Genomic DNA, 12,591 nt, shown 5'->3' on the forward strand with positions numbered 1-12,591 from the left:
TTTGCTGAGTTCGACATGGTGAGGGTGTACAAACTTCCTCCAGGAAAAGACAGCAGATATCCTGACCAATATTACAACTTCCTGCACTCATGAAAACCCCAAAAGTATGAACCGTTGATTTATAGTAAACTGCTGGTAATCATTTTCTAAAATTATTATGTTAAAATATTTATTTTAATTAAAAAATTACAAAGTATTTCCAACATAGAGACTAGTACAGGGATTAGTGTAACAAAGACATGAGTACTTATATCCCAGAATTACCGACTGTTAATTTAATATCAGATCTCTTTGTTAAAAAAGAAGTAAAACATTGTAGATGCAATTGGAGCACCTCACCAATCCCATTGCATCCCTTTTAAGCCCCTATCTTTCTAGAAGCAACCCTACTCTGATGCTAGTGTGTATTCTTTGTGTCTATTCTTTTGCATACTTATTACAAAAATGCTTTAAGTGTTTCGGTTATGAAAAATGAATAAGTATACAGCAGGATGACCATAATTAAAAATATTGTATACATGAAATTTGCTGAAAGTAGGTATGAAGTGTCTTCACCATACACACAGAAAACGGTAACTACATGAGGCTAAGAATATGGTTATTAGCTTGATTCCTGTGATTATTTTACAATGCATATGTATATCAAAACATCAAGTTGCACACCTTAAATATACACAATTTTTATTTATCAATTATATCTCATTGGTTGTGGGAAAACTACAATGTAATACAACCACACACCTATTAGGATGGATAAAATTCAAAACACTGACCATGACAGTTAATATCAAGGTTGTAGGGGAACTGGAACTCACAAATTGCTAATGGGAATGTCTAAGATACATAAAATTGGGAAACATTTTGGCAATTGCTTCAGAAGTTAAATATATGCATATCATATAATTTCATCATTCAACTCCTGGTTATTTACTCAAGAGAAATAAAAGCATATGAGCACCACAAAACTTATACACAAATATGTATAGCGGCTTTGTTTGTAATGGTCAAGAACTATAAATGAACCAAATATCTATCAACAAATGAATTAGCTAAATGAACTGTAGGATATCCATCCATACAATGGAATATTATTCAGCAATAAAAATAAACTTTTGCTACACACATGAAAAAGTGCTTTAAAATGTACATAATGTAAAATGTATATATCTTTTGACAACTTACTTTTCCCATTCAACATTATATGTATTAGACATAGCCATGTTGATGTATATAGATTTAGTTATTTCATCTAAAGTATTTAGTAGTAGTATGTAATACAAATAGATTACAATTTATTTTTCCATGTTGTTGGTACTTTCGTTTGTTTATAGCTTCTTTTGGTTACAAAAATGAAACAATAAACAGCTTTATATGTTTGTCTATGTATGGAACAAGAGTTTCTCTAAGTTTTATGCCTTCAAAATAACTGAAACACTTTACCAGAGCGGCCTTGTAGGGTTAAAAAAGCTAATTGCTTCTGCATGCCAAGTTGAAGCTTTACAAATGGCTGCTCCAAAGGGGCAGACTTAACAGAAAATGGGACTGTCGCCCAGTCATGTTACTGACCCAAACTTGTGGGTACTTTGTGCATCACGTAGAGAGACACCAGATTCTTAGGCAACAGGTTTTTACAGAGACCAGAGGTTTCTGTTCATGAGGCAGCCCAAAGTGGAGACAGGGAGAAAACACAAAACTGTCTCCCCAAATATAGATGTGAAGCAAATTTAAGAATAGGGTTGAGGAGGGGCTATGCATATTCATTAATGCTAATTTAGGGGGTATGACTGGATAGTCTTGGAACTAGGCCATCTAAGGTAAGGGACATGAAAGAGGGCAGGGGAAGAAGGTCATTTCAACCTGGCAGAGTTGGATTGGTCAGTCTTGTATGTGTCCATATTTGATCGAGGGACTGGATCTTCCTTATTGATGGACTTCTCATTTTTTAAAGGGCCTCAGGTGGTTACAGTGTCATCTCTGTTACTTAAATTCTATAAATCTTGGTTCCACTATGCTCGTGAGGTCAGCTTACAGTCATCTTTGGCTGCTAACTGCTCCTGATCCAGCCTCTGGGGCCAGTTTGCTCTGGTTTTATCTAGTGGTCTCTGGAGCACCGTGAGGAAGCCTGGTTGTTATCTGCTGAAACATACACACACACACACACACTCACACACAGCACTAACTACAGAGAGGAAAAATAAAAAACTATCAGGATTTGGTTTCAGTGTCAGGGTCCGATTTCAGTTTTACCTGAGACCGTCTTGGCAGAGAGAATGAGAGACAGCCTCATAAGACTTTCCTGGATTGTATGAAAAGCTGTTGAAAGATCATTTTCCTAGAAAACTAGCATTTTCCCTTGGGGCTACATGTGGTATGGTGACAAGGGCCTGAGAACCAGCAGACTCAGAGATTTCTTGTGGCTGGATGAGGAAGGCCCAGCAGGGTTGCCAGGGGCCTGGACTCGGTGTCCATGGAAACCATGGTGGCTGTCAAAGGGATCATAGGCATCAAAGAGCAGAAGGAAAAATGTACATCTCAGCTGATGTCAATTGAACACATAATGATGGAAAACCAATTTGCCCTTCCCCGATCCTGATGCCATGGGGCTGCAGGGAGAGAGGGCTACAGTGAAATTACTATTGTTAGCCAGACTCTATTTCCTGCTTTTTCCATCCTAACAACCAAAATTTTGTTCGGGTCTCAACCCCTCCCCTACAGAGTCCATGTCCTTCAGTTCTAGGTAGGTCTAAAGGGAATAAAGGTAATCCTATATACCTTGTCAGTAGTTGGTCTAGAAATTGACATGTGACACAATTTGGGCCAATAAGAACTGAGGAGAGATTTTTCTGGGGAACTCTTACTCTGCTGGAAGAACTTTCAAATAGTTATTTTTCCTTGTCCTTTGATCTCGGCATGTGTAGAGCTGTAATTCATGTAACCTGTGGATAAAACTGATATCTGGAGTAACACAGAACAAAAAGATTGGAGTAAAAATGAGGTGGAGTCATTGTCCGACCTCTGTGCTTCTGGTGATGTAAGCCAACAAGGCCTCTTATTGTTTAAGCTTGTTTGAATTATGTTTTTAAATACTTGCAACTCAAGGTACTACTTCTAGAGAGTGGCAGGAATTGTGTGGGGGGAAGGAGGTGGCTGAGTTGACTGATGTGATTCTGAATTGACTGAAATTCATTAATGCCACAAGGTAGAATGAGGGCTTAAAATAGGAATTTATTTCAATCATAGGCTATATACAAACAGTCCTTGCTTTGCACGGTTCTGATATGCATGCATGTCAGTTACCATGGTTTAGTTAAATAACACCAGGGTTCGCATTTCAATTACCATGATATGATATATTAAATGATATGATATATTAATTGTATATAAGTAGAAACTTCATTGCTTCAGTCCACAAATCTCTACAAAACAAAAAACAAAAACAACAACACCCCCCCCCGCAAAAAAAAAAATGTGCCGATCATGACCAATGGCTAATCATATCACTCCTTTCAAAGTTTGTTTTTCGTGCACAAAGTCTGTCTGTTTATGCAGACAACAAAACATAGTCATGTTGCCTCTGTGTTTCCCAATGATGAAACACATGGTATTTTAATAAAGTAAATACTGTATTGGCAGAGAGAATGAGAGACAGCCTCATAAGACTTTCCTGGGCATGGTTGGACAGCCACATGTGATGAGGGCCAAGTTAAATGAGACTTGGATTTTTGACTGCGTTGGTGGTTGGCACCCCTAAACCTGACGTTGTTCAAGGGTCAACTACAAGGTCTGACAATTAAGTTTGTGAACTTGTTCCACCGATTTTGCTAACCTTTTTAGATATCAGAAGGATTATTCTTTATGAATTTGCACCAACTAGACAAACAGTTAACCACGTTTACTATTTGGAAGTGCTGAAAAGGCTGCGTGAAAAAGTTAGGCGACCTGAACTTTTCGCCAATAATTCATGGCTCTTGCATCATGACAATGCACCAGCTCACATGGCACTGTCTGTGAGGGAGCTTTTAGCCAGTGAACAAATAACTGTATTGGAACACCCTCCCTACTCACTCACCTCAGTGACTTCTGTCTTTATCCGAAGATAAAGAAAATATTGAAAGGAAGACATTTTGATGACATTCAGGACATCAAGTGTAATACGACGACAGCTCTGATGGCCATTCCAGAAAAAAGAGTTCCCAAATTGCTTTGAAGGGTGGACTAGGTGCTGGCGTCAATGCATAGCTTCCCAAGGGGAGTACTTCGAAAGTGACCATAGTGATATTCAGCAATGAGGTATGTAGCACTTTCTCTAGGATGAGTTCATGAACTTAATTGTCCGACCTCGTATACTTAAAAGGGAGACTTGGCCAACAAAGATGAAAGTGAAGCAAAGAAACAAAAAGTGATAATGCTGTAGTTGAAATTCAATAAATGTAATTAGGAAGAAATAGTTGATAGTGGGCATGTTAACACTGCCAACATTCGGGAGACTCTGGATATGCAGAGGAACCTAATGAAGATGAATTTATCAACCTGAGTGAGGAAAGTAATTGTGATGAAAAGAATGAAAATGCCCAGAGAAAGTGATGCCTGCAAAAACTTCACAGTCAACACATTTTTGGAGATATTTAATGGAATTGAAAGGATAAAATTTGGAAGCTGAACCAAATTTAGAAAAAGTGTAACAATTCACCCACCACACAGAAAAGAGGATCAGTACATATCTAATTTGTACAATGAGAAGATAAGCACTGTTCAAACTATTCTTGATAAGATTTTTACAAAGAAATAGCACATTTTAATTCTCAATGTTTCTAATATTTTACGTTACATAAATTAGTTTTACTATTTTTTTCATTTCTCTAAATATTTATAGTTAGCAGTAAGAGTTTTTAATGTTTCTTTGATAAAAAAATTTTTAACCATCACGGAACGATTGCAATTATGTATCGAGGCCTTTGCACCAGCCAATCCCTCTGCCCACTGCTTGTGCTCTACCTGGTGATCTCATGTGTGTTTTACCAAACCAGCTCAAATGTTAAGTTTACTTTGCACAGTTTCAGCTGGCTGTGTATAGAGAGGACTGCCTGCCTGTGTAGTTAAGTCACACCTTTCTGCACACCCGAGTTGTGGTCTATAAAATTCATACATCCTGAAACTTGGATAGGTTTATATGGATAATGTCTTCAACATTTTTAAAAAAGATTTTGCCTGAGCTTGGTCAGTGGCATGGCATAGGGACAAGTGTGCTGAAGTGGGATATTGGGAGTCTTGTGCCCTGGTCTCAGCTTTGTGGTTAAGTAGCAGTGTGATCCAGGGCAAGTCACTTAACCCCTTGCTTTGATTTCCCACCTGTAAAATAGGTGAGTGTATAAGATAATTTCAAAGTTCCTTTGGTCACTACATTTTTATAATTCTCTACCATTGAAAAAGAGAAAGTGTGGAATCCCCACTGTGACTTCTGTTTGCTTAGTACCAGTGAATGTTTACTGAGTGAACAAATGATTAGCATGATTTTGGTAGGGTAGGGCTATACATGATTTGATTCTGGTGAGAATCAATGAATGTCTGATTTTGGTGAGAAGCTACTGTTTACTGTACTCACTATTTGCGTGTTGTCACTATATGTTAAGCTATAGCTACCCTAACTTGGGGTGCACTATTATGTATCCTTTAGCTTGGTTGACCATTTATTCACATATTCATTGAGCATGGTACTAGACTCGAGATGAGAAAAAATTAATTCCTGCTTTGGAGGATCTCGCAGTGTGGTGGGGAAACCAACTTATTCTTCCTGAGGGAGGGACATTTAAATTAGATTTTAGAAGACGCATATGAGATAGCCTGATAGAGAAAGAAATGGGGTGAGAGGAGGGCATTGTAGGAAGAGGGAATGACTGGTGCAAAGGCATAAAAGAGTGCGAAAAAAAAATGAGCACTGAGAATGGAGTAATTGACAGAGGATAGATGGAGAAGAATAAGGAAGTAGTGGTAGAGATATGATGCCTGGGTTCTGTGTAGAAACTAGAAAACACTAGGTATTTTGAGCAGGAAGGTTTTAATACAGGGAATTAGGTAAATTAGGTACTTACAAAATTGCTGGAAGGAAGGGAAAGTGGAAGTCTGGGGGCTGTTGTGAAGTGTTTAGATCGTGTCACGATGGCTGCTAACCAGATGTTAGAGGGGTGCTGTCTCTTCCTGGTGTTTGGGAACAGTATGAAACCACTGCCAACATCACAGCTGGTATATAGTTCTGGACTAGACAGTAGAATAAAGTATGGCTGCTGCAAAAACTCAGATTGCTGCCATCTGTGCATGAGTTGCTCCTACTGTAACAGCAAGAACAGCTTCAGCTTCCTTTTTCTGCGCATGCATGACTGTATCTTACTGACAGAAATCGTATCTAGGACCTGATAGCAAGGGGATCTGGGAAATGTAGTTCCCAGGCTTCCAGCCCTTGTGATTAAGAGAACTTAGGAGAGTAGAAATGAATGCTGAAGGTCAATGGACAATATCTAGCATAGCTGAGAAGACAACTGGGAACTAGACTGTGAAGGGAGTAGAAAGTATTCTAAGGTCTAGAAAATGATGCATGGAATGCCACTGAAAGTTTAAAAGCAAAAAAAAAAAAAAAAGAAAAAGCTGTACCAGAATTACTTATTAAATAACTATTATGCACCTAGAACCATGCAATGAAAGTCCTGGTTGTTTAAAATTTTTGTTAACTCATCCATCCAATATTCTTCCCCCCAATTTTTAATTGGGTGCACATTTTGTGGTAGGCTTTGTGGATACAGATATAAATTATCTATGGTTTCTGACCTTAAAAAGCTAATATTTATCCTTCTTCTTTTTGGTGAAGACTAAGAATGTTTCAGAGGGTTGTTTGGTGAATTAATTCATTGCTTCTCAAAGTACCGTCTGGCAAACCCTAATATTGTATGATGCTCTAAGAAAAAAAATGGTTCCACTATCAAACTAGTTAAATTTTTTTGGGGGTATATATATTTCCTTTTGTGAATTTAAGTCTCTAATAACTCTTGTATTAAAACAAAAGTTTTATCAGGATTACCCACTTTTATTAGACTCTTCATTATCTATTAACAATTGAGTTTTTTAGGACACCCTTAAAGAAAGATTGGATGCTTGTACAGAACAGCCAATCAAATTGAGGACTACTGTGGGCTAGTTCCAAACAAGGATTTAGATATAAGGAAATGAAAAAAAGAAAACTGTTTTCGTTTTAGGTCTAATTTCTTAATTGCAGAAGTATTTTCAGGTTAGAAAGGTCATTGAATCAAACTGATCTTAACACTAAAAAATTAATACCTATCAATATTTACTTTCTGACTCTATGACCATACTTAGCAATAGAAAGCCAAGAACGAATTCCTTTTATATTCAGTAACTACTTCTTAATGTGGCTTTGTGAAAAAAAATCAAAACTTTTATAAAGCTGAGACTGCCATAAAAATCATCTAGAAAAATGCGTATCTTAGACAGTGGAAGTTTATAACTATTGTAACAGGGTGTTAACTAGTGAGTTTGGCCGCAGCACCAAATTAGGGTGAATGCTGCATTCCAGAGTATTGATAGAGGAAGTTTTGCAAAGCTGTTACAAGCTATAGAATCCCATCACTCTCAAGGCCTTGAACAGTTTGAGGAAAAGGAAAGCGAAATGGATTTTGTGATTTCTTTGGAGTTATGCTGTGGTTCCTCACTTCTGCCTCCTTACTAAAACAAGGTGCTTGCCTGTCACCTCTTTCCTGCCGTTGGAGGTGTGTTCTGGTGCCAGGGAGACCCGGGGGATGTGGGTGTGCTGGCAGCTTTGGCAGTGGAGAGAGGAAGAGGCAGCTAGGAGTTTGGCTGGGCTTTTGCTCCAGGAATCAGGGCAAAGGGCACTGATGTGGGCTGATGGCAGAGCCAGACTGAGATTGTTCTAAATCTGCCCAAGAGTCTGACCTTGCTGGTGTTAGAAATCTAGGCAGGCTCGCTCAGGAGAAATGCTCAGCAAAGACAAAGCACCATGTCCTCTTCTCACATTGTAACTGAGCCCCAGGTGCAGAAGTTTTAAATACTCATTCCACATAATGAATTGACACTGTCTTTGTAACTTAAAATGACCATAGAACTTCTACTTAGAGTAACCAGGGAAGATGCAGCACCTAAGGTTCACACAAGGGCGAGTGGGTTACCCCCACTGATCAGGCTTAAAGGAACACTGGGAGACAAATCCAAAGTTTTCATGATTTCTCTGTAAGTCCTGCTTGTTCAATGCAAGGTTTATTTACACTGTTAAAAACAACTAAGACAGGGCATATGTGAGACAATATTGGCAAAGGCCTACAATACAGCAAGATCCTATTATAATGTAATGCCACTAGATATACGCTAGTAAAATCCTAATCCGGGTACTTGCGTAGAAGAAATTGATCCTGGGTTATTTTATATCTTGTGAGGCTAGAGACTGGGGCAAGAAATAATGAGTTAGGACGAGGTCACAGTAAACTAAGGGGACACAAGCTGAATGTAACGGAATGCTGGCAAAGGGAGACGCCCTCCTGTGGGGTCCTATAGTTCCTCTGTTCACCATTTTGGTACTGGGTACCAAGCACGGGGCTTGATATTGGTGTTTTGAAGCTGCTGTTTTCCGTAGCACCTCACAATTTAGCAGGGGAGACTGACAATACAACATAACTGACTCTGGAGGTAAAAGAAGCCACCGAAAATCAGATTAAGTCAACTTGGAGGGTCATTTAAAAGTGAGGGTTAACAATAGAATTTGGCTTTGAACGAAAGGTGGGTATTTGCTAGATCGAGAAGCATTTAACCTTGCGGCTATCACGGAAGTTGGGGAGGTGGTCTGCATTCACCTGAGCTTCTTGTATTGGACAAGCAACAGAATCATCTGGAAGCTCCAAACCTCCAGATTCTAATTCAGAATGCTAAAGCCCTTGCATAGTTAGTCCCTCAGTTCTCCCCAGCTCCCACGCAGTTCTGACTCAGTAAGTTTTGGTGTTGGAGAACCACTGGAAAGTCTCAGCAAAAAGATCTGACTTGGGTTTATGCTGTAACTATGAATGGTTTTCCTGAAAGTAGCACACACACAAAAATCCACCATCAACCAACCTCTCTTATTAAATGAATTTAATTTTTATTGCTATTTTATAAAGCTTAATATTTTTCTAAAAGAAATAAAAAACAGTTTACATACAGTAAAGCTACAAGACAGCTATACATAATATAGCCATTAGAAAAAAAGAGCAGAACTAAATGTGAAAACAAAAGCAGTAAGCAGCAATAAAATTAATACCTACATAAAACTAGCAGTGCAATAAGATAAGCAGAAAGCAGCTTTACACTGAAAAAAAAAAACCAACAACAAAAGACAGTTACTTAAACACAGAAATAGCACCTTACAAAAAGGAATCGAGAAATGTAAACTTGGTAGGCAGATTCAAGTATAAAAGTTATATACCCCCAACTCTTGTACCAGAATAAAAGGGTTTCACAAACCCTGGACAGTGTAGGGCACACACCTTCCTCAGTGCCAACTCAAAGCTGCATTTCCTTAGCAGGATCACCAATCATTATTTTTTTAATATTACTAAGTTATACAATGATAGACTCAAGATTGCCACTGCTATGACGTTACCCCAAATAGCCAAGTCTCATTCAGTTGCTCTGTAAGAAACAGATTCATTATCCTGATGGAAACAACTACTGTGTTCTTTTACACATCATACAACCACGTTAAGAAGCAGGTACTAGATATAATGGCAAAGGAATTTGTTCTTAGTTTTCTATTGCTACCTCATAATATTCTCATTTATGGGGTTGCTTCCTAACACTGCTCAAGAATTGTGAATTTTCTATCTTGAACAGAATTTTTAAAAACAGAAAGCAAATGAGTTAAAGTGAAATGGATCAAGGTCAATGAGGAGAATATCAGTTTGTTTTCATTTGAATGCAGACCTCTCAAATGAAAACATTTTGTGGAAGGTCTTAAACATGGTATATTTAAAATGCGTGCACCTGTGCAGGTTTATATGCTTCGTGTCCTATAATCTACCAGAAAAGGGCATATTTTTATTTGTTTCGCTAGGGAACCCATCAGATTCAAGGTAATCATTACCATAAAATTATTGATGACTGAATCACATTTTTTATCTGTTTAACTCTAAAGAAGATTGTGATAAAGGGGAAAAAAAATCTTGTAAACTTTAAAAGTTTAGTGTTGATAAAAATTTTATATAATAGCAAATTTATTTAATCTAGCTAGCTACCTCGTTTTAAAAAAATCTTGTGGGGGTAATAAGGCTAATATTATCCTGTAGTTAATATAAAGCTACTTTACTCAGACTCCCAGAGTCTCTTAAATTAATATTTTTATTCTTTCATATAACATTTTATTGGGTCCAAAAATAAAAATAAAATAAAACCCTACATCAAGATTCTAAATCTAAGATAGAAATTTTTAAAAAGATAAAGTAATAAAGAAAGGAAGGGAGGGAGGGAGAAGGCCATTTATTCTGAGGACACAAGACTGAGGTAAATACCAATAAATTTAGATTGGTTACTTACTGAAACCCTAAAGTAATATGGTCTAACAAAGGAACATTGCGTAAGTTTCCAGAATTGTATTCATGCTAGAATAATAAACTCTTGCCTTCACCATTCTTATTTTTCAGAAGTACTCTGAAAAATAACTATGGTTTGAATACCCTTGGATACTGAACATAATGTATCCATTTTTCTCTTTTACCCTTGCAAACATGAAGGAAAGAAGTGAAAGAAAAAATAATCACCTCTCATCCTCTATCAATTTCTATATTCACGCCTCAGAATTCTACCAAAAGGTCCCATCCAGGTTCCAATTTTCCATATAATTAATTTCTATCCTGATTTATTCAATAAACAGCAATTGTTAGAAGGCATCCATACCTGATACTCTACTGTTACCATTTAAATAAAAACCACAGGGGCATGTAGTGAAGAAAACTGAGCATGGTAGGAGTTTTTTGTCTACAGTTATTTGAGAAGCAGCGATTTAAGCTGCTAGAGTTCATCTTAGCTCTCATGCCCAGATAGGGTTAGCACAGTTCATTTACAGCAAGGTGTGTCATTCACAGTTATTTTGGTCTTGACATTCTGTCATGTATATACATTCACCCACATTATTACTAGGTTGTAAAGTAAGTGCAGGGCAAATTATAGGGAAAAAGTACAAACATTCAAGACGTCGTACCCTGAAAAGCATGTTTTGCTGCAGTTGTAAACTTTTTGCACTAAATCCCATTTCAGGAACGAAATAAATAAAACCATAGGATTCACAACTGAAGTTGGCTTCCTGGTGAAGTCTAAAGAAGCAGGAGATTTTTTTGAACTGCAGAAAGGAAGTTTCTCTCACCACAGATCTACTCGGGGCGAGTGGAAATACATGTCAAGAATGCTCCCTCTAGTTAAGTGCTAGACAGGCCCCACCTTCAGAAAAACCACAAGGCTCCAGCCGCCTGTTCAGATGTGCTTCCAGCAATAAGATGATTCTTGAAGCAAAACCACAAGTCAGTCGGTGCTTTCACTGTGACACCAGGCACAGAGTCTAGACACTAACTGGTATTAAATGCACAATTAATAACAATTACTTTCAGGACAATGGACGATGATTCAGGATGATGGGAAGTTAACATTAGAACCCGTGGATGAAAGAGAGGAAGGATGCATGCTGAAGAACCGACAGTTTGCATTCTGCTTTCTGCTCAGCATTAGGACATGACCTGTAACACAGGGAAATTCAAGCGGGTTGATACCACCCCCGCCTGGCAAAGCATCAGGTTAGTCAGCCCCGCTGCTGGATATTTCAAGTCTCCTCTGTGCTGAGCTGGTGTTTCGAGACTGTCTGCTTTCTCTTCTAAGGACAGGGTCTCCGAGGCTACCAGGTGTCTTGAAGAATGTCTCACAGGGAGTGGGTTGGATATTCTTGGGGGTCACTGGAGCGGATGACTATCAAAGATAAAAAAAAAAGTAAAAACAGAAGTGAAGTCAAGTTGTTCCCAGTCTCTGAGTTGCAAGCCCAGACCTGTGTCATGATCCCTAGGCAGGTGTTCCTTCCTCTTTGCTCTTCTGTTACAGGGATCTGATTTATCTCCTTCTCAACACATATCACAATTAGAAATTAACTTAGTTATTTTGTGTGTGGAAAGGCAGCCTAGGAAAGAGGTTACAAGTGTGGTACCTGGAGTCAGGCCCTGGGCTCGGCCATCACTAGCTGTGTGATCTTGAGCAAATTAACTAGTCTGTCCCTCAGTTTCTTCATCCACACAATGGGCATGATACAAGTATTGACTTCACAGGGTTCCAAAAATTAAACAAGAGACTATTTATGAAGTAGTTTAGAGCATGCTAGAAATAGTAAGTGTATGTATGCTATTCACTCTTTTTGTTTTCTTGCTAACATTTATCCCCTTACTGTGCTCTAAAAGAACAGAGACCATTACTGTTAGATCCTTACTGCCTAGATCAGTGCTTGGTACATAACTGGTGATCAAGCAATATGTTACGTTGAAATCACTTTGTTTTAAAACTAGCATGTTT

General features: G+C 38.2%; 1 protein-coding gene and 1 long non-coding RNA gene across 2 annotated transcripts in view; one reads left to right on the top strand and one right to left on the bottom strand.

The window, feature by feature from the left end:
• Window positions 1–12,591, top strand: part of LOC308502343 — a 112,362-nt gene that overhangs the window by 76,690 nt on the left and 23,081 nt on the right. The window lies entirely within an intron of this gene.
• Window positions 9,137–12,591, bottom strand: part of E2F7 (E2F transcription factor 7) — a 38,129-nt gene continuing 34,674 nt past the window's right edge. The window contains exon 13 of the mRNA XM_081059972.1: window positions 9,137–12,000. Within this exon, the coding sequence (XP_080916098.1) occupies window positions 11,833–12,000 (168 nt within the window). The 3' untranslated portion in view covers window positions 9,137–11,832. The remainder of the gene's footprint in view (window positions 12,001–12,591) is intronic.

Source organism: Rhinolophus hipposideros (genome assembly GCF_964194185.1).
Source record: "Rhinolophus hipposideros genome assembly, chromosome: 9".
Lineage (NCBI taxonomy): Eukaryota > Metazoa > Chordata > Mammalia > Chiroptera > Rhinolophidae > Rhinolophus > Rhinolophus hipposideros.